At 36.1% G+C, this 27,564-nt stretch overlaps 1 protein-coding gene across 1 annotated transcript; it reads right to left on the bottom strand.

Annotated features, from left to right (window-relative positions):
- On the bottom strand, positions 1-27,477 carry LOC106074553 (uncharacterized). Its single transcript, XM_056040681.1, has 8 exons — positions 26,950-27,477; positions 11,489-11,601; positions 10,658-10,831; positions 9,962-10,251; positions 7,408-7,512; positions 6,266-6,424; positions 3,000-3,214; positions 1-2,041 (listed from the first exon to the last, which is right to left on the bottom strand). Exons 3-8 carry the CDS (start codon positions 10,743-10,745, stop codon positions 1,879-1,881), a joined length of 1,020 nt encoding a protein of 339 aa, XP_055896656.1. The 5' UTR covers positions 10,746-10,831; positions 11,489-11,601; positions 26,950-27,477; the 3' UTR covers positions 1-1,878.
- Positions 27,478-27,564: the final 87 nt, after the last annotated feature.

Raw genomic sequence — 27,564 nt, forward strand, 5'->3', positions numbered from 1 at the left:
AACGCCGAATTGAAAGTCATTGTTACCAACCTTTTAAAAAATAATAACAATATATAAAAAAAAAAACAACTAACAATATCTCAATGCACGAAGTTGATAACTTGATGTTCGTAGCAAATCTCGTTTATTGCTTCTGGTTAGTCGTCCATTTTGTTTTGGGGTACATATTAAGGAAAAGTAAAGTTCCCTTTCAGGCATTGTGGTCTATTGAGCTGATGATGTAAAGGTCATCTGTTTCTGTGGCCTAGGGTTTACGAGGGTGTTATGTGGCCAGCACAACGACCAAACGCCTTTACTTTTCCCCAACTATTGTCAGATACCCATCAGAGCTGGGTGGACTCAGAACTCAGAGGCGCCCAAAGATCCCGAAATTAAAAATCCTAGTCTTCACCAGGATTCGACCCCGGGATCACCAGTTTGGAAGCCAAACGCTTTACCGCTCAGCCGTCGCGCCTCAAGTTTTATATCATAGAATTTAATGCATAGACTTTTTCACCATGAATGAAAGTCTTAAATTTTAAATAAAAAAAAAGAGTTCTCTTCAAAAGAATAATGTCTTACGTAGAGTAGAATACAGGCAATGGTAAAAAGCCATTATATCTTTTTTTTTTTGAGAATTAAACATGATAGACATCATACAACTAATAGCGACTTTCAACTATTAAAAAATGGGGCGGGGGTGGGCGCTAAAATATTAAAAGAAGAAACTTTCTTAACCCCCCAAAAAATTGAAACAATTATTCTCCAAATAAAATAACTATTAATACAACAAATATATTTCAATTCCTTTGAAATGTCTCAAATTTACACACACGTGTGGTATGCGCTTCGGACAAACACACACACACACAGACACACATGTTATGGAGTGTGTGTGTTTCTATGGTGACTGTGAGAAGGTGTTAGCTATGCAGTGTGAATGATGCAAGATAAAGCGGCAGTGTCGTCAGCAGTCTTAGATACAACAGACGACTTAAGATTGCTAGAATGAAAAGACGTGATTTTGTAGTAAGTTTGATTTTGTTCAGAATACCATTTGATAGTATTGCTAAAGTCTACTTTCATTTTATTTCAAGTTGATATATATAATTCTCTTCTTCCCTCAAAAGTTTAAACAAGAAGTAAAGGAAAGATCACTCTCTTATTTCTGCGGATAGTCACCCCACGAAAAAACAAAGAGGGGAGAACAAGTGGATATTCACACGTCGCTACAGTTGGCTGCGCGCTGGGCTGTCAAACCCTGCCCTCTCCCATCCCCCTTCGTCCTGCACGAGGTTTGGACTAGGAAGTAAACTAACCCTAACTCTAAAGGAACATCCGAAACATGTCCAACATTTTACAAACAAACATTTTACAAACACTAAATAGCAGCGCCGGACTTAACCATTGTGACCAAGAAGTCATGGAAAGAGAACAAGTAATCTACTATGTATATTCACCCGTCACTAAATAACAGGGCCGGACTTAAGCATTGTGGGGCCCCATGCGAAACGGATTTTTATACACTTTGATTTAGCGCGGGTCCTATGAAAGTGCGGGTTCTATAAAAGTGCGGGGCCTACTGCGGCCTACTGTGGCCTAAGGCTGGCCCTGCAAAATAGCGGCGTATGCTTCGCCGGCGGTCGACTAGTATTGTAATAATAGCTATATATCGTTTTGTTCTAAAAGAAGGTATACAAATTACTTCAAGTTGTATATGCTAAGATATAATACGCTCGCAGCGGTTTAGTTGTCTACCATATTCGCTGTTACAATTCAACGACTGTCCACAACAGCACACATGTTCTTGTACGATGTGTTACTCTAGTTTTCTATTTCTAATGTATACACATTTTAAAAATGTACGATCTGGTTATGAAACATCGGTGAATCACGTGGTTATAAACCTGCCAGGATGTTATCAAAGTAGCCGGCTTCTCCCTGGTCTCTGTTGATGACGACATACCGGCCATTTTCACTTTCTGAATCTGGCATGTGATATCGGTAGCGCTCACTTGTAAACAGCTTGCTGACAATCAAAGACAATGCAGATTGGTCAGACCTGTTTAGAAACACATTTTATATTCTTAATTTATTGTTTACATTTTTCTTACATTCAGAGATGACGGACTGGTAAAAATTACAGTTCTTACAAAGTTTATATCAACTCACTGTCTGTCCGTCTGTCTGTCTGGTAAAAAGTGTGTAAGCTACACGTTATTTCTCCCACAACTCATTCTCGGATTAAGTTGAAACTTCCCATATTTACTCGTTGGTATAGATAAGACATGAATCAATTAAAGAAAAGTAACTAATTACTTTGTTTGATATCGAATAAGGGAAATAACGTGTACATTTTGATAGATGTCTTAATAGCGGATTTCTTCCCTTTTACATAATCTTGTCAACTGGTAATTAATTATTTTGTTTGGTACCAACTAGGGAAACTAATTATTCAGTATTCAATGCATGACTAAATTTGTTGGGTTTAGTCCCCTTAAATAATTGTCAACGCTGTTTCTCCCTCGCGCACTCTCCGATCAAGTTGATACTTTAAACAATTATTTATTGTATCTAACAAAACATGAGTCAATAAAAAAAAACATAATTTAATTATTTATTTTGTTTGATATCAAATAAGGGAAATAACGTGTACATTATTGCTAGATATAGTTTTAAGGGCGGATTTCATCCCCTTTACATACGCTTTTTAAAAAAAAAAAAAAAAAAAAAAAAAGAGGATTTTTCATATTTTGCTTGCTAATAATTTTTTAGGATTCTGGTGTATTTCACAGACTTAAATAAAAATACCTTTAAATACTAACAATTTGTTTTTGTTTTGTTTTTGTTTTGTTTTGGCAAATGTTCCATTGGCTAAAACTTATATAGACGGCCGGCGGACAACTTTTTTCTACGAAATGCTGAAAAAATATGTAGGTCGCAACTGGGTTTGTTTACTCATGTGAAACACTGCATTCATCCTTAATCTTGGAACTGAAGACATGGCCATTATTACCTACCTGTGACACATATGAATTTCTATCTTTTTATCGGTGCAGTCCACGCTGTCTTCCCTTGTAAGCGGGCAGAAACAATCTTTCTCAAAGCCACACTTGGCCCACGGCTCCAGGATAGTTCGAACTATAAATGACGCTTTCTTAAACACCATAACTCCACTTTGTATCTGTGGGTACTTGAGATAGGCACAAGGCTTGTCTCCCATGTAGTCGAACATCTAAGAAATGGGTAAAGATGAGGTAAAATACAGTAACTAATGAGGTATAAACAAGTAAAATACAGTAACATAAAGCTAATGAGGTGTAAACAAGTAAAATACAGAAACAGAAAGCTAATGAGGTATAAACAAGTAAAATACAGTAACATAAAGCTAATGAGGTATAAACAAGTAAAATACAGAAACACAAAGCTAATGAGGTATAAACAAGTAAAATACAGAAACAGAAAGCTAATGAGGTATAAACAAGTAAAATACAGAAACAGAAAGCTAATGAGGTATAAACAAGTAAAATACAGTAACATAAAGCTAATGAGGTATAAACAAGTAAAATACAGAAACACAAAGCTAATGAGGTATAAACAAGTAAAATACAGAAACAGAAAGCTAATGAGGTATAAACAAGTAAAATACAGTAACACAAAGCTATTGAGGTATAAACAAGTAAAATACAGTAACATAAAGCTAATGAGGTATAAACAAGTAAAATACAGTAACATAAAGCTAATGAGGTATAAACAAGTAAAATACAGTAACATAAAGCTAATGAGGTATAAACAAGTAAAATACAGAAACAGAAAGCTAATGAGGTATAAACAAGTAAAATACAGTAACATAAAGCTAATGTAGGTATAAACAAGTAAAATACAGTAACATAAAGCTAATGAGGTATAAACAAGTAAAATACAGAAACACAAAGCTAATGAGGTATAAACAAGTAAAATACAGAAACAGAAAGCTAATGAGGTATAAACAAGTAAAATACAGTAACATAAAGCTAATGAGGTATAAACAAGTAAAATACAGAAACACAAAGCTAATGAGGTATAAACAAGTAAAATACAGAAACAGAAAGCTAATGAGGTATAAACAAGTAAAATACAGTAACACAAAGCTATTGAGGTATAAACAAGTAAAATACAGTAACATAAAGCTAATGAGGTATAAACAAGTAAAATACAGAAACACAAAGCTAATGAGGTATAAACAAGTAAAATACAGAAACACAAAGCTAATGAGGTATAAACAAGTAAAATACAGAAACAGAAAGCTAATGTAGGTATAAACAAGTAAAATACAGTAACATAAAGCTAATGAGGTAAAAAAAAAGTAAAATACAGTAACATAAAGCTAATGTTGGTATAAACAAGTAAAATACAGTAACATAAAGCTAATGTAGGTATAAACAAGTAAAATACAGTAACATAAAACTAATGGTAGTCTATCATTTCTGCAGTCTATTTATTTCTTGTTATGCCAATAAAGGTAATAAAAAAAATATTATGACTAATAGCCAACAGGGCTTTAAAAGGGGCATTAGCATTGGAGGTGAAAAGCTGACTAGTTTCAGTAGTTTTAAATACCTCGGAGCTATTGTCTCAGATGATGGAACAAAACCTGAACTATTGGCCCGAATAGCACAGTCCACAGCAACCCTTTCAAAACTTAAAATAATATGGAAAGACATGGGCTTAGCCCTTGGCACCAAAAATCAGAATGATGCGCTCCCTGGTCATGGCCACATTTTTATATGCTTGTGAGTCTTGGAGAGCCAGAGAGGAGCATCCTAGCAATGGAACTGATATACTACAGACGGATCCTATGTATTACATTTAAAGATCGCATCACAAATGAAGAGATTAGAGACAGGGTTACTGCAGCCATTGGACCCCATGATGACCTGTGACCTGCTAACTATCGTAAAAAAAAACGCAAACTAAAACTCTATGGCCATATCACAAGGTCTTCAGGTCTCGCAAAGACCTTCCTTCGGGAAACAGTACCAGGAAAATTAATTAAAAAAACGAAGTCAACATAAAAGAATGAACAGGCCTGCCATTGAAATAGGTTTTATCCAAGACAAAAGACAGATAAATGGACAAAGACGGTCGACAGCTCATGCGTGGTGCCCCAACGGTCCATCCCACTAAGGGAAAATTCTTCTTTATTGCAAGGAGTCTTTCCAGTAAGCTTTACACAATCACGTTCTTCTATTACATTCCAGCTCAGTTCTACACAAGACGGTGCGCATAATGTTCGTTAGTACATCTATTTAATTATTCAACTCTAAACTGAATACAGAGAAACATCTGAGTCAAGCTCGGGAATACCCACTGAAAGCGTGCTCAAAATTGTTATATTTAATTTTCAGATGATTTTATTCTGAAAAATTATAACGGTCAAACCAGAGTTTTCCCCGTGTGGTCAATAAGTAATTTTTTATTCCCTAAAAAAAAAAGATATACCTAAACTGTCAAATCGTTAAAGCCGTGTCCATCCAGTGTCCACTTCCCATTCCACTATAATAGTTTGCAAACTAAGAAAAGAAAGTATATGAAAGACTCAATATCATCATTGTCTCAGATATAGAGTAACACACTCTTTCCCTATGTTTATGTACATTCTTTTTTAATGAAATTCCGTCTCTCCAGAAAATCCTAAATTTAAAAGATATTACACATAGGAATCTGAGATATTAAAATTTAAATATTATTTACAATTAATTATGACTGAAATCGTCTAAATATATACAAAGTGCTCATTCGAACCTGGACTCACGGACTGACAAGTGAAAAAAAATAATCTCGGCATGTCAGATTTTCAGAAATGCCACCTCTGGTGCATCTAGTATCACGAATCCAGACGTTTTGATAATATGTGATGTTTTGTGAGTAAATAATTTTTTTGCACATTGTCATGCAATTTCATATGTCTAAACTATATATTTATTATTATTGCTTTATATAGCGCTACTTTCATGCTTATAGCATGCTCAGTTGGAGTTGGTTTTCCGTGCTGCCTTTAGGCGCTCAGTAAACACAACTCTGCCCGAGTCGGGTGTCGAACTTCGAGCCCCCTTCATAGGAAGCCAAGCCAAGTTCAAGCACACTTAGCCTCTCTACCACGCTTCCCACCACTATATCCCTTGAAGCTAAATGTAATTTTCAAAATTAACTTGACAACTTGGATCTCTCAATACAATGTCATTGACGTCCTTTTTTGTTTTTATGTATTTATATATATACTTTATATCTGTTTTAATATACTTACACCTTTCGAAGTGGCTACAGGGATGTTATACATCCAGTTAGCTCCCCATAGCTGTAGACCTAGTCTATATCCTCTGTCTAGTAACTCAAGCACTGTGTCCTTATAACTGATAGAGGCGTCTTGGTACACAACTAACTTGTTTGCCTTTAGCATGGAAGCCTGAAGCCAAGAACAAGAATTTAGTGTAATGCTGTAGTTGTATTCTCTCCCTCTGCGGTGATAATCATGATAATAATATAATAATAATAACATTCCTAGGAACATCTTCGTTGCCTGTCAGAGGGCGGTACTGCTGCAGACCTGCCACATCACCAGAAAATTCCTCAGTGGAAACTGTTAAAGGGACTACGATGGATTTTGTTTCTCTTTAGCGAAACTCGACCCTGGCAGCGCCAGAGAATGACTACTCGTTCATTTCTAACATAATAATATGGAAGTTGTCCAAAATAACAATATACCCCATTGTTATATCAACCGAGGGGATAACAACAACTGACCTCACAGATACCTTCCAGGCCCTTAACATTCCTAGGAACATCCTCGTTGCCTGTCAGAGGGCGGTACTGCTGCAGACCTGCCACATCACCAGAAAATTCCTCAGTGGAAACTGTTAAAGGGACTACGATGAATTTTGTTTCTCTTGAGCGAAACTCGACCCTGGCAGCGCCAGAGAATGACTACTCGTTCATTTCTAACATAATAATAATAATAATATATGGACAAGCTCATAAGAGACGATAGCTCCGAGATATTTGAAACTACTGCCAACTGTGTTTGTTTCACTCTGCAATCGGTGTCTTGTATCTTCCGTGTGATGGTAAAACCAGAAAATCCTTGTCTGAGGGATGTTTTATATTTCTAAAATATGTTTAGCTTATTAGGAATGTTTCTCTCAAACAGTTGCCCGAATGGGATTTGATATTTTTTTCCAAAGGACCTTTCTAGTAGCATGTAGGATTTAACGAAGTTTATTTTCATTTTTAATGTTCAGATTGTCATGCCGAGTAGTGATATTGAAACTTAAAATCCTGCAGATATAAGCATGATAAAACATAGCCTAGGTTTGTGGAAGTAAAGAAAAGACATTTGTCTTTGTAATTGTTACTTTTTTATAAGATTTAAAACAAGTAGTACACAATTACCATAACGATTAGTGGCTTCCACGCATTGCATCCGCGTTCTTTGAAGAATCCTGGAAATAGTTCAAATGGAAACACTATGAAATGGCACATACAGGCTTTCTTGGTCTGAAATGTAAAAATTAAAATTTTTAAAACGGTGTAATAATAATTTGTACACATGATCTAACCAATATTTTTAGAGCCACTTAGGGGACAGTTGAAAGACTACTGCTCTCTGGCAAACTCCTGCAGCCACCTGACCCCGAATAGCGATGGGTTACCATACCTTTGGACCCGGTCAGTATGGAAGATAGGCGAGTGTTGACCTGTGGGCAGCCCAGCTCTCGCAAATTTACATAGGCCTATGCCCAACCTGTGACTGCACCTGTGTATCTAGGATTGGCCTCTTTAGTCACACAAGAAGTTGCAAAGTGAAAAGATAGTCTCACGAGACGTAAAATGCCACAGAATCAATATTTATAAGTGATTTTAAACACTTTGAGAAATGAATTGTCATTGCAAAATGGATTATACAGTTTTCTTAAAAGTGAAAACTTTTGGTGTTATTGTTATTGTTCACAAAAACTATTGTGTCAGATTTTTTGCTGAATAAGAATTGAGGCGAAAATAAGTGTTTAAAATTTAGAAAATGATTTTTAAAAAATAGTTGTAATTATTTTTTTAACGGTGAATGTCTGCTGCGTGCAGGCTTTAATATTTTTTTTTTTTATTTAGTACTAGAGAAATTGGGATAAAAATAGGTCTAGGGTATTAGTACTTTTGCTTTACATTTAAAGTGCTACGGATATAGGGTTAAGAAAATGGTTTACCGTATTTGGTTTATTAGATAGTATGGTAATAATTACAAGAAAAACATAAGCAATACTTTAAAAAAATAACAACAAAGCTTATACGAAGTGTAAGTGTATCATTTAGTTTGGATCAGACATGTCTACAAAGTCCACAAACATTTTACCAGACAGAGTGAATTAATATGAGCTCTTCATTGCTGCATAATGCCTTTTAATTTGCTAACATTAAAAGTAGATAAAGGGGATTAATATAGCATAACTTTGGTTTATATTATTTCCATAATTTATGATTTCTAGCTCGATACGATTTTCGTGACCCATTTACAAGTTTATACATTTTTTCTTTAGGCTGGGACTAAGCAGAGGCGGCCCTGGCACTGGTTTGAAGTTATCTTTATGGGTGGATCGGGTTACGTTTACTATCAGAGAATAATTAAAATACACCCATATATGAGCTTATATTTTATAAAAATTAAAATATTTTCTGTAAGTATGTAGATCAAGAGGCACGGTGGTTGTGCGGTAAAGCGCTTGGCTTCTGAACCGGGGGTCCTTGGTTCGAATCCTGGTGAAGACTTCGATTTTTATTTAGGGATCCTTGCTCGCCTCTGAGTCTACCCAGCTCTAATGGGTACCTGACTTCAGTTGGGGAAAAGTAAAGGCGGTTGATCGTTGTGCTGTCCATATGACACCCTCGTTAACCGTAGGCCACAGAATTATCTGCCCTAAAGACCACAAGGTCTGAAAGGGAAACTTTACATTTTTTATGTAGGCCAGGGCCGGATTGAAGTACGTGGAGGCCCCGGGGCAGAATTTTTGATGAGGCCTCTACACTTTTTTAAAAGCTTTAATAAAAATCCACTTATTAATAAATTCTAATCTCTAAAAGCATGAAAAAGCATATAAAAGAAAAAGAGTTCTTACTTTGAAAAAAAAAATTAATATGCATATTTTAGCAACCAAAACGAAACATATTGGGGCTCACGCAATACAGTAAATCCGGAGTCTATTACGAAATCCACATAATACGCCAGGCAAACAGGTTTTTTTTAAAACCACGACAGTGTACGATGTCAAGTATTTTAGGTAAAAATGTAAAAAAAAATATATGGATTTGTTTGGTCCTTTGATCTATCTGTTTGATCTTCATGGATAAAGATATTATTATTATTATTATTTTGGTATGGGTTATTAACATTTTTTATATAGTGTCTTTAATTTTTTTGTTGTTGTATGAAATTGGAGGGACCTATTTTTAGACAAGACAAAACACGTTTTCAAACATGGCTTTGCACCTTTTTAGAAGACCTAAAGTCCTGTGAAGAGGCTGTGAAATCCACGTTTGACCGATCTTTGTGGAGAGAGTTTGCCGTCTTATGCGTTAAGGGAAAGTCATGACCCAATTTAAAGTTCAAACCCTTCCCGTTCCCAACCCCCGTCGTCCTGTGCGAGGTTTGGACTAGGAAGTAAATTTATCTTTAACTCTGTAGGAACACCCTAAACATGTCAACAATTTACAAACATTTTACAAACAATTTTAAAACAAATTTAAAAACATTTTACAAATAATTTTAAAAAAAATTTACAAACAGTTTACAAACAATTAACAAACATTGTGCTGACACTTTACAAAATTTGACAAACAATTCACAAGTAATTTACAAAAAAGTTTACATTGTTCAAACATTTTACAAACATTTTACAAAGAAACCAGTAAGTGTAAAGTTGTAATTAAGAATGTCAATGTTTCATTTTCTGTTTACCTTTTCTCTTTGTTCCGGGGTGAGTCCAATATCAAAGATCACCAAAGTCATATTTTTAACTTTAGGGTAGACCACTGTGTGTAGATTATGAACAAGGGCTTGTGTCCCTTCAAATAGGTTATCGAACGTAGCTGTCACAAATATCACACCACTCTCTGGTATGGTAGATGACAGGTCAGAGATTTGTTGACGGTTTTTATAGGTCAGTGCAAGTTTCGGAGACAGCAAGTCCCGAATTCTTTCTCTGGGATCCGGGCTCAAAGGCTGGAAACAGTCGTCAGGTTGACAGGCTTAAAGTGAATACGTTATAAACATACTTACTGTGTATCTAAAATGTACATTATATACACAAATTGTTACATAAGAATTATTTTAATATTTATGAATAGTTTCAATATTATCTAATACAAAATTATATTAAATATAAACACATTCTCGTTGCCTGTCAGAGGGCGGTACTGCGGCAGACCTGCCACATCACCAGAAAATTCAAAGTGGAAACTGATAAATAGACTACAATGAATTATGTAGTTTCATTTGAATATATCAACCCTTGCAGTGCCAGAGATTAAATACATTTCGTTTCTAACATAAAAATAGTAGTAATAAAAATGAATAATAATAATAATAAATAAGATGCTGAAGAAGTTATAGCGATAAAAAGAGTCTAAGCAGTTCCAGGCGTCTTTAATTTACCATTCCAGATGTCGTCACATTTGGCAGTGACAGTATGTGATGACATGTCAGTTGCTTGACTCAGCATGCCAACCAGTGTGTCAGTCATAGTGTCAACAACATCTGGAGTGAACCCAGGATTTATATTGAGGTCCACTGGATCGTGTTGAGGAGACTCACTTTGAAAGATGATAGCTAGATTTTGAACAAAAAAAAATTATATTTGTAACAAAAAATATCTTATAAAATATAGACGTTACTTCAAAATAGAAGATACTACCTCCTACGCCTGTTTTAATGTTAATCTAGTTGCACCAGTCCAAGGGAGACAACTGTAACTCTTGCAAATCATTCATATATGCTAAATTACACCCCATGGGGACAGTACAATTGAATGACTAGACAAATTGTTCCATTATTAACCCTTTGCTAGGTTTAAAAATATGTAGCATTAATTTCACTCAAGATCACGGCTAGGAAAACAGGATGAGTTACGAAATGTCAAAATAGCAATTTCAAACCATTATTCAACGTTCCGAGGCGCGGTGGCTGAGTGGTAAGGCGCCTGGATTCCGAACCGGAGGTCCCCGAGTTCGAACCCTGGTGAAAACTGGGAATTTTAATCTCAGCATCTTTAGGGCACCTCTGAGTCCCCCGACTTTAATGGGCACCTGACATTAGTTGGGGAAAAGTAAAGGCGGTTGGTCATTGTGCTGGCCACAGGACACCCTCGTTAGCTGTGGTCCACAGAAACAGATGGCCTTTACATCATCTGACCTATAGATCGTAAGGTCTGAAAGGGGAGCTATGTTTTAGTCGACTATACACTGATGTAAACTTCTCTATACTTACGTGTTTTATCAATAGACACATAGAGATGCTTCCATGTATTGAATGTTGAGTAGATGGTGAGTCCAAGTAGAAATAAGCCCAGTGTAACGCTATTCCGTTTGATATGAAGGATCCTGGTTTGGAAGATATAATGTTGACATGTTAACTCTTTCTCTCCTAATCGACGATACCATCGTTGATTTGACCTCATTCAATTAAATTAATGTTTAATGTATAAACTTGACTTTGTCTTATATAAAAAGAGCGTGCATTTCCCTTTAACTCTATACCAAATAAAACATTTTCTGATAACAAACGACAAAGCTATTGAAGCTTAATCATAACAGGGGTAGTGAAATAGTCATGAGTAAAATGAATTATTCCTTCAAACCGTGGAAAAATAATAACGGAGAGAAAGAGTTAATGGTGCTTTTTTTTTTTACACTTGAAATTTCAACATTGGGATCAAGGCGAAGAATTTTATTGAATTCAATACATTACAGCAGTGGTGGCAAAACAATGTCACGTGATCCAGATCAAACACGTGACGAAGTACGTTCTTTCCTAAACGTCATCAGCGAAGATCTCAGAGGACACTGTTAGGATGGCTGCCTGGTCGTGCGGTTTGCGCGCTGGACTGTCGTTCGGATTTATCGACGGTCGAGGGTTCAAACCCTGCCCGCTCCCATCCCCCGTCGTCCTGCGGGCGGTTTGGACTAGGAAGTAAACTACCTTCAACTCTGAAGGAACATCCGAAATATGTAAAACAAACAAACATTTTACAACTGCAATGAATTTTGCTGAGCTCGGGCCTCAAGCAAAGAAATCCTAATCCGAACTTGGTCTCGACCACTTATTGAGGTTGTGACCTGGCGTCGCATGAGGTTTACAAGATATGTCCTCCGACAGAGTAAATTACGCATACCAAGAGTTACGATGACACGGATCCCAATACGAGAAAAGCGGAAACACGGACGTCCTCGTATTACTCAAACCTCAGAGCAGTGGACACCAGGTGGGAAGAGAGAGGCTTCAGACATTGCCAGTGACAGATCGTTGTGGAGACAGCTTGCAGCCCAATTCGCTGAACGGTCGAAGTAAGTCAATAGCACCCATTGGGACAGTTATTACAAGGCAACACCCATTGCTATCATCTCCATAAAACCATCTTCACAATAGCAATCGTCCTTATATTCGAAGTGTCAGATTTCTATTCATCTATTCGTTACGTATATTGTAAACCCCTAATCCTGTAAATCAACGTTGCATAACACTAGTGATTCAAGACACTACTCTATTGATTCGAATTTAGACACACTAAATTGCTAAAAGATATCCGAAGTTTAAGGCGCACGTGAATATCCAAAAATGTAAGTCGGTATTGTCACGTCGTCCAACGTGGCAAGATCTCCAGGAGGAAATAAAGTTGTGAATGTTTCTTCGTGAAATTGTTTGAGCTAAACTGGCCAGAGAATCAATCATTTTAATGCATCTCTTGGAAGAGAGTTTTAGCATTTTTAGCCAAATAATAATAATAATAAAATAATAGCAATAATAATATAATAATAAAAAAAAATAATAATAAAATTATAATTCTTTTTAAATATAAAAAAAAAACTTTTAAGGGCCTTTCTCTCCAAGAAACATTTGCTTTTAACAGTCTCGGATATAGGAACAAAAGGAAATTGTTTCTTCCTTAGAGGAGTCAGTTTCTGGGTAAATGATAAGATACAAAGAATTTCGTAATAAAAAACCATTGCAGTCAAAGCCGGACATTTTCTCAATCTACACCAATGCCTGTCGGACGGAGGTCACGACAACAAAAAGGACATGTCCTCTTTTTACCGGACGTCAGGTAACAATAATTTCTTGACTGTGGTTTGCGGAACAAAATACACAGATCTCACAAAATACTAGTAACAGACTGACTGATAAAAGTAAGGCCTAGATAGTTCTTCCACACCCAAAAAAAATATAGGAATTAAATTATTTCCCTTTCTTTTTTTTTTGCTCTCAATCTTTGTAAAACTATACGCATTTGGATTTTTAGAAAAGTGGTTATCTTTCTTAAAACCCATGACTCTATATGTATTTGATATCACATATAATAATCACTTCCTGAAATTGAAATGAGAAAGAAATGTGTATGTCACGTGTCCTAGTTCATAGTCAGTCAACCGTGACGGCCCAATGGTTCCAATTCGGTAAACGCTTTCACCTCACTTGACTCGGCTTTTTTTTTTCCATTTCAGGAATGTGACTAACGTGACTAATGTGACTAACTGACAGCCTGTTGTTATTGTGTTTTTCACTCCACAAGCCCCACCCACCTCCCCACTCTATCCAGGACTTTCTTTGGAAACGGGGAGGAAATAGTTCTATTGGTATCCCGACATGCCTTGCTCCATTTTGTCTTTTACAAAGCTTATATCAACTCTGTCTGTCTGTCTGTCTGATAAATATTTTTTACACGTTATTTCTCCAACACGCAAGTTGAACTTTTGCATAATCATTTCTTTTACCTGACAAAACAAGATTTTTTTTTTAAACTAACCAATAGGTTATTAGTAATTAATTATTGTCTTATAAAGTCCTAGACCGCACTAGCTGGAGAGAGACGGTGACCAAGAAAGCTATGGACAGCAAAAAATCATGGCTTCGATTCTTGAAGAAAAGCGCGAGACACGGAAAATGGCCAGCTCCTCTACCACCAAAGCGAAACCCACCTTGATCTGCAATATATGTGGACGGAAGTGTCTCTCCAAAATAGGGCTCCACAGCCACATGAAAAAGTGTTCGATATGAACCAAAGTCGTTCTACGACTGAAGGAGGCCAATATATAAAACTATGAAAAGAATTGTACTCGACAGATTTAATGGTAATAGTTGAATTATTCCCCTTGAGGAGGTTTTAGCCCTGATTTCGAATTAAAATGTAAAGTTGTACAACATTGTTTTAATGCATTTAAAAAGCGATCACTGTAACATTAACACAAATACACATTATACAATTTACAATAGACGTACAATTTTAAGTAGATCTACAATTTACAGTAGAACTTCAATTTACAGAGGACCTAAAACATATACAGTAGACCTACAATTTACAGAGGAACTAAAATATATACAGATGACCTAGAATTTACAGAGGACCTAAAATATATACAGTAGACCTACAATTTACAGAGGACCTAAAATATATACAGTATACCTACAATTTACAGATTACCTAAAATATATACAGTAGACCTACAATTTACAGAGGACCTAAAATATTTACAGTAGACCTACAATTTAGAGAGGACCTACAGTATACAGTAGACCTACAATTTACAGAGAATCTACAGTATACAGTAGACCTACAATTTACAGAGGACCTACAGTATACAGTAGACCTACAATTTACAGAATACCTACAGTATACAGTAGACCTAAAATTTACAGAGGACCTACAGTATACAGTAGACCTACAATTTACAGAGGACCAACAGTATACAGTAGACCTACAATTTACAGAGGACCTACAGTATACAGTAGACCTACAATTTAATGTACTCCTACAATCTGAACATAAAAAAATACGAACTTTGTAAAATTATAAATACTGCTGGTAGGATTATAAGCAACAAATAAACACCTATCTGAGATATGCATTGCTTAGAAAGCTATAAGGATTTTAAGCATAAAAAATCACCCTTTACTTCGTAATATCGCCATACAGAAGTTAGTAGACACAAAAACTGTTGTACAATAGGTAAGCACCTGTTGTAAATTTTGCATGTAAAATGTTAAAGAGAAACTGGGGTATGAATGTATATTTTGTGCACTATTGTACACATTGTTTGCTCTAATCCTGTTTGGATTTTGTAATGCACAATTGTAAAACAAATTTTTTCCGGATATTAAAGATTAATATTGTTTATTTTAATAATTATTTACAGTACATCTACGATTTACACAAACACTATACTTACAATTTACAGACCTAGAGAGGAAATTTTTAAGTAAGTTTTTTCTTTTAATTCTATTTTAAAATTCACTCCTCGTAATTTAAAACAGTTATTTGCCTACTTAATATCTAAACCTAAGGTAAAGTAAAGTTCCCCTTTCAGATCTTGTGGTCTATAGGGCAGATGATGTAAAGGTCATCTGTTTCTGTGGCCTACGGTTAACGAGGGTGTCATGTGGCCAGCACAACGACCTTTACTTTTTCCCGACTAATGTCAGGTACCCATTAGAGCTGGGTGGGCTCAAAGGCGCCCGAAGATCCCGAAATTAAAAATCCCAGTCTTTACCAGGATTCGAGCCCCGATCCCCGGTTCGGGAACCAAGCGCTTTACTGCTCAGCCACCGCGCCTCCAAACCTAAGGTAGATAATGAAAATATTTCACAAAGAAATGCACGAATCAAAATAATCTAAAAATCTTACATGATGAGGAAGTAACTCTGGCAAGATCGCGAGTTTCCAGAAGTGACTAGAAACCTGGGTTAGGTCCCTTGTAGCTGTGTGACGTTTTACTATCAAAGATCTGTTGAGACTAGAGAAAAAATATTGATCTCTTTCAGAGGCGGGGAGCAAGGGGGCATTATGCCCCTGTTGCAACCTTCAGAAGGGGGGGGGGGCGACACACGCGGCCTATATTTGTATGTGATGTTCATGGAAACAGGAGAGGGCGGGCGCCAATAAAGTACCTCGCCGCGGGCGCACGTTTTATTCAATACGATTCTGACCTGTTTGTAATTGTATCCAATTTTTTTGAAAATGTTAGTCCTCATTGTACAACAGATTTCATATTTAGACATTTTTTTTTAAATATTTTTTTGGGGGCTGCTAGCAAACTTTGTTTTACGTGTAAAAAAAAACCCATTCCTTTAATGATGACCCAAACTAGTTGATACAATGACAAATAAAAACGCAAAATACCTAGGTGTTTTAATAAATGAAAAACTGTCATGGAACCCACATAGTGATGAAACTATAAAAAAATCAAACAAAGCATTAGGGTTTATTTAATATAAATTTATATAAATCAAATAAGAACATAAAACTAAAATGTTATTTAAAATAGAATATGCATCCTCCGTTTGGGACCCCTCAACTCAAGAAAACATTAAGAAACTGGAACAGACACAAAATAGAGCAGTGAGATTCATAACAAACGAATATTCACATTTGACTAGAGTAACACCCTTAGTAAAATCACTAAATTTAGAAAGCCTTCAGGACAGAGGACTCAAAAGTAAAGTAGCAATTATACATAAAACACTGAACCATAATCTTCAAATACAAAAACAAAATTTAATAAAATACTCAGAAAGACACAAAGATAAAGGCACATTCCTCGTCCCATATGCTAGGACTAATTTGTACAAATACTCCTTCTTCACTAGTGCTATTAGAGCATGGAATGGGTTGCCTGAGCTAGCCAGGAAAACCAGTGACTTGGCAGAATTTAAGTCATTGGTTAATATGCATGACTAAATGCATGACGCGTAGGACGTAATCATCTTCTTTTTTGAAGTAACGTCTGTATTATATAAGATAAGGTAATATAGAATAAGCTTTTTTTTTTTTTTTTTTTAAGCTTCTTCTTTGTCTTGTTATATTTTCTAAAGAAATAAAACAACAATGTTTTTGCTGAATGTTGAAACAGTTTGCGAAGACTGGATGCAAGTCAGGACAGAACCCTGGGGAATACAACGAAAATTTGAACTGTTCAAAATAATGCAACAAAACATCGCTGAATGGAAACTTTACAACTGTTGACATGAAAAGTAAAGCAATTATGGTCTCGAATGTAGTACTTCCGGTTAAAGATCAGAAGAACGTTATTTATTTTGAATTGACCAATGAAAACGAGCGTCTCTTTGTGCGGTCTTTTTCCACGTCTGCTTAGTGAAAAGGAAAAAAAAACTTCAGTCATTGTGTTAGTACTTCTATTCAGGACTTACAAAATGGTTCAGGAAGACACAAAGAGCAAGCGAGAAGTCGCATAAAGATTTGAGTCTCGTCTTCGTTGTTCAGTCACACTAAGAGATCAGTTCTCGTCTTAAACTCTCGCGAGAAATGCAATTTCATTTAGAAAAAGATTTCTTGCCTTTCACAAACACTTGGACACAGACACAAAGACAGACAGACAGACAGATAGATAGATAGATAGATAGATAGATAGATAGATAGATAGATAGATAGATAGATAGATAGATAGATAGATAGATAGATAGATAGATAGATAGATAGATAGATAGAGACAGTGCTTTTTTGTGACGGTACGCACCTGTACGGCGTACCGACACCTTTTTAAATGTGGGGAAAAATTATTACTTTTCTTGTATTTTAACGTTTATTATTAATTTATTAGTAGTTAAAAGTTAGGCATTGCATCACTGAGTACCGCACCTAATCACTGTGCACCGGCACCTAATCAATGAGTACCGGCACCTAATCACTGTGTACCGGCACCTAATCACTGTGTACCGTCACCTAATCACTGAGTACCGGCACCTAATCACTGAGTACCGGCACCTAATCACTGAGTACCGGCACCTAATCACTGAGTACCGGCACCTAATTTTATTACCAAAACTAAACAACAAATCACTGAATAAAGATATGGATACATTTTTACAACATACAAAAATATGTATATATTGTTATGGTAAAATGTTAATAAAATATATTTTATAAGTTAAAATGCATTTGACAAAATGTAAAATCTATTTAGAAAAGAAAGGAAACAATTGGTCGCATTAAGCTTGTGTGCGCTCTCTGGGCTGTAAGTAGAGACCAAGACTTTAGATCTCTACAACATCAAACTTAAACAGTAGCCAAGTTATCACTTGTGTTGCTAAGTTCATGAATAAGTTCATATTAGTATTTCTAGTACCCATATCTTTTTACTCTTTTTCTCGCTCCCTCGTACTTTTCTCACTTACTCGGTTTCTCTATCTCTCTTCCTATTTCTTTTTTTCTCTTTCTCTCTCTCTTTTTCTATTTCGATCTCTCTTTCTTACTCGCTCTTTTTTCTCTTTTCCTCTGCCTCTTTACTTTCTTTCTTTTATTTCTTTCACTTTGTCTCTTTTTCACTCTTTTTCTGTTTCTCTTTCTTTCTTTATCTCTTACTGTTTATCACTTTTTTTTTCACATCTCTTTTTTTTTTGGTATCCTTCTCTCTTTCTGTTTTGTCTTTATCATTCACTTCTCTTTCTCTGTCTTCATTTTTCTCTCTATTTCTATATTGTTATAAATAAACTCTCTGCACAGGTGAGGTCACCGTTAGTGCGTCCGGGTCATGTGACTTAGGTCAGGTTGCTTCATTTTTAGTTTAAGGCTATGCTGTCCTAGTTTATCTTATATTATATTGGCTCCGAAAATGTCTAATTATGTTTAAATAGTACAAACGTGACCTCAAATTAGTGAACATCAATACTGAGAATTTGGAAGACATAGCTCTAGACCGCACCAGATTGAGAGAGACAGTGACCAAGAAAGCTATGGACAGTGAAAGTACATGGGTCTCAGCCCAGGAAGAAAAACGTACAATCCGAAAAACGGCCAGTTCCTCTACCACCGAAGCAAAAGCCACCTTAACCTGCGCTATCTGTGGACGAGAGTGTCTCTCCAAAATAGGGCTCCACAGCCACATGAGGAAGTGTGCTCTGAGATGAACCATAGTCGTTCTACGACTGAAGGAGGCCAATGGAGTACAAACCAGCTGAGCTGGTCCGGTCCTATGGTAAGACTAGGCTCTTTCAAAATGTATTCTTTAAGGTACAGTGTAGGGAGCATTCAAAGAAAAACTGGCTTCTTTTTTAACGTAACGTCTGTAATATATAAGATAAGATAAGAAAAGAATGGACCAGCCTCTGTTTTGAAATCTGGCCAATTTTAAGTAACAGCTGATGGCCGGGAAAAGTGGAGGGATCTAGTTCTGCTGTCACAGCGCCCCCTACGACGCATTTTAAGTAACAGGTGATGGTGATACAAACTTGTGAATGGATGTATTTATTTCAGAATAACAGGAACAATGTAGGATACAAGCACTGTTCTCTTATCTTCAAATCATTTAAAACAAATCATCATCATTAAACTCCATTTGAGTGAGGGCTTGAGAGGCTTAAATGCTCTCTTGCAATTTAAAACAAATAACTTAGAACAGTGCATGTATATTGGTGGTCTATATTTATTACAAAGCTTATATCAACTCTGTCTGTCTGTCCGGTAAAAAGTTTGAACATGTTTTTTCTCCCATTTCCAAGTTAAAACTTAATTATTCACTTAACCTGACAAGACATGAATCAATAAAAAAAAATAACCAATTGGTTAATTATTTGTTGGGGATTAATTATTTTGTTAGATATCGAAATAAGGGGACTAAAGGCTACTTATTGAGAGGTGTGGATGTATATATGGATTTAATTCTCCAATTATGTTTTGACACGTTTTTTTCTCCCACTTTCTATTCTTGGATCAAGTTCAAATTTTGCATTTTTATTCATAGTCAATGACAATACACGAATCAATCCAAGAATTAACCAATCAGTTAATCATTTAGTTTTAATTAATGAATTCAGTTTTATATAGAAAAAAGGGGGCTAAACCTTGTAATTTCCAGCAAATGGCAGTAAATAGTGGTTGTATCCCTTTTGTAGCCTACCAGCATATTCTTTATTGTAGTACTTGTTCTCTTACATTTCATGTGTGTTTTATAATCACTTATGACATCTATGCATTTTTTTTTAGGTTTAGGTTGATAGCAATTCTGAGATTTCATTGTAAAACCTGGACAGAAACAGCTGATAAAACATCAAGGTTTTGATTTTGTTCTAACTACTTGTTGATACCAGCTTGGAGTGACGTCTACTTCGAATAAGCACGCGGATTTTCACCGGTGTAGACAAATACCAAATCATCCTACTTTCTTTCTACTATGATCCTACTATGATCCTACTGTGATCCTACTGTGATCCTACTGTGATCTTACTGTGATCCTGTGGTCATCCTACTGTGATCCTGTTGTCATCCTACTGTGATCCTGTTGTCATCCTACTGTGATCCTACTTTGATCCTACTGTGATCCTACTGTGATCCTACTGTGATCCTACTGTGATCCTACTTTGATCCTACTGTGATCCTACTGTGATCCTACTGTCATCCTACTGTGATCCTACTGTGATCCTACTGTCATCCTACTGTGATCCTACTTTGATACTACTGTGATCCTACTGTCATCCTACTGTGATCCTACTGTCATCCTCCTATTATTATTTATTATCTGTCTCTTCAGAATTGGTTTGATTAGTGACAGCAGAATCTGCCCCAGTTCAAGACGAAGCCAAGGCCAGTTACTCATCTGGGCACATCCAATGTCTTCCGAGACAGAATGAGCCATATCTATATTATAAAGTAGAATGTGAGGTGTATGTATGTATGTTACTTATAGACATCAAAACCGCTTGACCAATCTTGATAAAACTTGGCAGGAATGTTTCTTAGGTACCAACTTAGACCTTAGTGTATGTATTGTAGCCCTAAAACAAACTTAAGACCCTCAAAAAAAATAAAGTTGTCCGACTCTATTACAGCTATAGTATTTTATGGATCTAGGCCATGTCTACAATGTTGACATGAGAAAAGATAGAAAGGATTTAGACCTAGATCTAATTTTTAGAAATACACTTTGCGCAGATAGTTTTTTACTTTGACACATGAAAATACAAAAGAAGATCCATTGATTTTATTATATAATAAAATTAACCTTCAATTTTGTGTTTCAAAAGCATTTTTTGAATTAATTAGTTCGTTGTATCTGTGATTACAGATTTCCTGACAAACATTCTTTCATTAGACAATACCGCAATGAATCGCGTACTAAAAATGAATTCGTTTAATTGTTTACTTTATAATCCCATCTCTAGATCTAAAACTCTAATTTAACTCTAAGATGATAAAACTTCTCTTCGCACAGATAGTTTTATACTTTAACACATGAACATACTAATTATAGTCCATTCATTTCATATTTTGATCAAATAAACATTCAAATTTGATTTTCTAAAGCATTTTTAATAGACTGCATTCGTTTACGAAAGCTGCGAAGCCGAGTTGAGATAGGCCTAGATCTATATTCATTCATGAATCGCGTACTAAAAATTATTTCGTTTAATTGTTCACTTTATAATACCATTCATTTAACAAAGCTATCGCTCTTTTCGTTTTTAATAGATATGAATGTATCGACTTCGGGTAAACTCATTTTCGCAAAACTAATGTTATTTTCGTAGCGAAAGAGAAATAACTTGAAAGGATCATTAGCTACGTTTAACATACATCTAAATCCAATCCACTACATTAGTAAACACAAACTTAGACCCGCAGGCCGCGGGTAATGTCAGGCTAGTATATATATATGCTTCGGAGTTTGTGGGTAAATCTGCATGTCATAGTTGATAGATTCTTTTGTGCATCTCTAGGCAATTAAAGGTTCCCGGTCATTTCATCCCCGGTCACTTCATCCCACATTTAACCCCGGTCACTTCATCCCCGGTCATTTCATCCCCTGGTCATCTCATCCCCTGGTCATCTCATCCCCTGGTCATTTCATCCCCTGCTCATTTCATCATCTGATCACTTCATCCCCGGTCATTTCATCCCCTGGTCATTTCATCCCCTGGTCATCTCATCCCCTGGTCATTTCATCCCCTGGTCATTTCATCCCCGGTCACTTCATCCCACATTTAACCCCGGTCACTTCATCCCCTGGTCATTTCATCCCCTGGTCATTTCATCCCCTGGTCATCTCATCCCCTGGTCATTTCATCCCCTGCTCATTTCATCATCTGATCACTTCATCCCCGGTCATTTCATCCCCTGGTCATTTCATCCCCTGGTCATCTCATCCCCTGGTCATTTCATCCCCTGGTCATTTCATCATCTGATCACTTCATCCCCGGTCATTTCATCCCCTGGTCATTTCATCCCCTGGTCATTTCATCATCTGATCACTTCATCCCCTGGTCATCTCATCCCCTGGTCATTTCATCCCCTGGTCATTTCATCATCTGATCATTTTTTTTCTAACAAAGAGGAATCGTAGAAATAATAAAATAAGTAATATTTAATACATTCATTTGTATTTACATGACCAAATGTGTAACACATTAAATAAGAATACAATTAAATGCGACTAGAAACTATAAAAATGTAACGTTTATAGATACAGAGGTCATGTAAAATAATTTTTATATGCGAATACCGTCTCATGAAATGGATAGGCTTTTGTAATTACAGAAGACGATCCATCGATTCATATTGCTGAACAATGTTTGTAATTCTCTTTGCCTATAAGACAATTTACAACATTAATGTTTAAAAGGAATTAAAACAAAACTAATATAGGCGACATGATACCCTGCGGATGGGTGAAGTCAGCCTTTATTAGAAGAAATAAAACCTTATTTCAAGGCTAAAAATGATGCGCCCATTTTAAAGTAAGAGCGATTGAAAAATAAAATAAAGGGAAAGATGGTTGTCATGAGTTAACAGCGGCATGGTCATAAGTATTCTAATCGTTCTCATCTCTTAAATGATTTCTACTACTTCCACCAAACCTTGGTCTTTGATCATTACGTCATGCACATGATAATATTATAATATTACATCCCCCACATCCAATAGAAGCGCTATAGCTAAGTACACACCCAGATTTACAAATATATTATAAAATTTCTCATCAAGAATGTAAAGTGGAAAGGGAAACACTATAAACGTATTAGTAACATGTCAAAAAAAACAACATCAAAACGCATTCTACATAATCCAATTTCTATATTAGATAAAATGAGGGCTTATAGTCAAAGTCAGCACAATCAATGAATAAGAAAAAATATTTAAATGGGATGAAATGACCGGGGATGAAGTGGCCGGGGATGAAATGACCGGTCACCCAATTAATTATGATTGGTAGAAGAGTCAAGCTTGTTTCAAATATTTTGTTTTATTCTGTCTAAAGGTTACAATTTGAGATCGTCTCGCTTCACTGTGTAGGGGTGTCAGGAAATTATTATTTTTAATTACGAGTTCGTTAATTTTTTTCACCTGCCTAAAAGAGAGCAAAAAAAAATATTCAGCTTCAAATGATTTGAGTTGACTACAGTCTTTGGCTATTTATTTTTATGCCTTGGTTGTAAAGGGAGAGGTGAATCTTTCTTCTTTTGTTATGGCCACAGGGAGGTTATTCATGTTTTAAAAAACTTCCCCGTAACTGAGGCCTAGTTTATCTCCCCTGCCTAGCAGGTCGCTAACAGTAAGCTTCTAGTAGATTTGAAACCTCGCGATACATATTTTAACCATCGTCATACACGCCTTGGAATAAATACAGCAGTGAAACTCTTGGTAAATCAGTGCTTCCCAAACTGTGTTCCGCAAAGCCCTAGTGTTCCTCAAGACTACTCGAACTACTGAAATATATAACTAGTACTTCACCACGTGAATCAATCCCTCTAACAAAATAAGCAAAGTGTTCCGCTAAATGCTCAGAATGTGCGAAGTGTTCCGTTAAGGAAAAAGTTTGGGAAACACTGGTCTAAATTACTATAAATCAAAGTAAAAAAAAATGTAGGTCAGTGTCTCTTGTTTTTATTTTGCACGGAAGTTTCTTTATCTCAAACAAAAATGTTTTTGTATAAGATAATTAAAGTAAAAAAAGTTTCCCTTTCAGACCTTGCGATCTCTAGGGCAGATGATGTAAAAGTCATCTGTTTCTGTGGCACAAGGTCAACGAGGGTGTCATGTGGCCAGCACAACCACCTTTACTTTCCCAAACTAAAGTCAGGTACCTATTAGAGCTTGGTGGACTCAAGAGAAGCCAAAAGATCTCGGAATTAAAACCCAAGTCTTCACCAGGATTCGAACCCGGAAACTCGGTTCAGAAACTAAGCGCTTTACCGCTCAGCCACCCCGCCTTTATAGAACTATGATATATTATAAATTTTATGTAATTTAAAAAAATTAGATAATTAGATAAAATGTGAAACAATTTGAAATGGTAGATCTCGCATAGAAATTATTTCGCTCACTGAGACAGTCTTCTTATTTCCTTAAATAAATAAGTCCTAAGTGGATTATTTAAAATATCAATCATCATCCGTCAATTTTAGAGAGAGAAAACAGAGATTTTCTAAAACAATTAATATTAAAGGAAACAAACCCGGATCTCGATAATAATTACGGGATTATTTCCCTTTGATTTATGGTGTTTAGTTGATATTTCAAAGAATAACAAAAATAATGTAAAAGTGAACACAGCTCTTGTTGAAATTCAATATTGCTTTATTGTATGCTACATGTGAATTTATAGTATGAAATATTATCAAGACTGATGCGGCAGACATTGAACGTACAAGGTTTGTGGTTGATAAAGATCGAAGACCTACGACTAGAGAGTACAGAGGATGTGGTTACAATATCTATTCTTCGTTGCTTAGTTCTTTGAGTAATCTAGCTGGAATACCATCAGGTCCAGACGATTTATTTGGTTTAATGTTCGCTAATAGTTTTTGTATCCCCTTTTCTTGCACTTCTATATCTCCTATGTTGTCTACTTGGTTCAAATTAAGTAATATGTCTTTGTCTCCCGGGGCTGAGAATGCTGATGCAAAAGTATTTATTTAGGATGTTAGCTTTAGTTTCATTATTATTATGTGTTAAGTTATCTTCACCTATTAATAGTGCTATGCCTGTTGTTTCCATTTTCTTAGACTTAATGTATGACCATAAGTTTTTGTTGTTATCTTTAGATATTATATTGCTTGTGTATTCGCTCTGCAGCTGTCTGCTTACTTTTTGGGTTAGGTGTTTAATTTTTATGTACTTTTTATAAACTCTCTCTGCCTTAGTTTCTTTAAATTTTATATATTGGTTTTCCTTCTGTTTATGAAGTTTCTATATTCTATTATTAAACAGCATTTATGTATTTTGTTTGATGTGTATTTAGTTGGTACATGATTTTCTATATTGTTTTCTAAGATAATTTTTTAATGAAATTCCAGAGGTCATCAACTGGTCTTTTGACTTTCGTCGCAGAGGTGCTGTGACTGTTAACGTAACCAAATCTCTCCACTTTTCCTTGGTCAGCAGCTGTTCTTAGCAGGAGATCAAGAGAGTGGCCGGTCAATTCTTTTACGTTGTCCAGCCAGCTTTTCTTTGGTCAAACCTTTCTTCGTGCTCCTTCTCTGCACCTTGAAGAATGACTTTTGAAAGTGAGTCATGTCTTACAATATGATCAAACCAGCTCAGCTTTCGACTATTCACAGTAAAAAAAAAAATATAAAAATTATAGCTTTTATATAGCGCTACTTTCATGCTTATAGCATGCTCAGAGCGCTTTTGGTCCAATCTCATTTGTGGACCAGTGGCGGGGAGGGGGGTATCTAGGAGTTAGTTTTCCGTGCTGCCTTTAGGCGATCAGTAAACACAACTCTGCCCGAGTCGGGTGTTGAACCTCGAGCCTTCTTTTAGGTACCCAAGCCAAGCCAAGTTCAAGCCTCTCGACCACGCTTCCCACCAGTATCGAGGAGTTCCTTTTTTTAACCAGCCAAGGTGTTGTAAAAATACAAACTCATTTTGACTTCTTTTCCAGGTATCTGATACCCAGCATTTTTCTGTAGCATTTACTCTCAAAGTCTTGAAGTCTTCGTTCAGCCATAGCGTTCAGGGTCCAACGTTCACAGCCATATAGGAGTATAGCTTTAATTTTACTGGGAAGCTGGTGTTACTCTTCCAGATTTTCCACAGTTAGGCCATGTCAGCGGATGCCAAGCTTAAACGGGTTTTTATATATTTATATTTGTGGGAAGCGTGGTCGAGAGGCTAAGTGCGCTTGAACTTGGCTTGTCTTGGCTACAATAATAATAATAATAATTTATTGATTCTCCATCTCTGTTCACGTTCAACCCTAAGTATTTAAATGAGTCAACTTCTTCTCACGTTTGGTCATTCAATTGTATGCGACATCTCGTGCTATCTCCATCACAAACTAATATTTTGCTTTTTTCAGCACTGATTTCCTTGCCAACTGCTGTAGCTTTAGCGTCCAGTTTTAAATAAGGATCTGGTGGCCACCTGGTCTGCAATTTCTTCAATGAGGTCTATATCATCTGCAAACCTGAGATTGGAAATAGGTCGCCCACTTATGGCCTAGCTAGGAGTAAATTCTTCTGAAGTTTCCATCATAATATTGTTATGATTAGGAATTAGGTATTTGTTTCGAGAATAAGGGGAAAGTTTTACTTGGTGACGAATGACGTGATAAATTTTTTAAAAGGTAAGAACGCTCTACGATACGCTATAAACAAGACGTTTTTCATTAGGACAGTAAAATTAAGAAGTACTATCTAAACGGCTAGCAACAGGGGACATTGGACGGGTCCCTTCTTGAGGATTCAAAGTGTTCGGTATTTCAACACTATTGTCGACTACCTACCTGTATTGCTTGTTTTGGCATTTCTCCGCTATTTGAAGGTTACCTCCTGTTTATTTCATTGTTTGTATTCGACACCGCAGAAGAGCCACGACATTATGATTCAGAAATAAGCTAAAAAAAGCTGCACTCCCATGGATGTCCTGAAAATTAATCAATTAATAATAATTAATTGATGTTTAAACAGAAAATATAGTAAACCAAGATAAGGGAAGTTAAACCTTGTGTTGTGGTTCGTCGATAGCAGATTAGACTTTAACTCTTTTTTTTCTTTAATGATGAAAGCCAAAGAGTAAAAGTCAAATCATACTTAAAGCTCTGGTCTCCTCCTGGGATGGAGAAATGATGTCACTTAACTTTTAGAGACGGTGTACTGGGTTATTGAAGTCTGTGCATATTAATGCTGTCCGCTGATTAAAATAGTGCGTGATAAGCTTCCACTGTGAACAAGAAGACTTGGGTAGCCAAAGCCACTCGGGTTGTCTAGTGAGAGAAAGCAATGTCTAAAGTGTAATAGATACATTGACACAAGTGTAATAGATACATTGACACAAGTGTAATAGATACATTGACACAAGTGTAATAGATACATTGGCACAAGTGTAATAGATACATTGA

The sequence above is a fragment of the Biomphalaria glabrata genome, chromosome 9 (assembly GCF_947242115.1).
Source record: "Biomphalaria glabrata chromosome 9, xgBioGlab47.1, whole genome shotgun sequence".
Lineage (NCBI taxonomy): Eukaryota > Metazoa > Mollusca > Gastropoda > Planorbidae > Biomphalaria > Biomphalaria glabrata.

Bases quoted from the DNA above. Each gene is read 5' to 3' on its own strand.
- LOC106074553 (XM_056040681.1), bottom strand. From the start codon at position 10,745: ATGACTGACACACTGGTTGGCATGCTGAGTCAAGCAACTGACATGTCA. The intron at 7,513-9,961 runs GTAAACAGAAAA...TTTACATTTCAG, and splicing joins CCCCGGAACAAAGAGAAAAG to ACCAAGAAAGCCTGTATGTG. The intron at 6,425-7,407 runs GTAATTGTGTAC...TCTTGGCTTCAG, and splicing joins GGAAGCCACTAATCGTTATG to GCTTCCATGCTAAAGGCAAA.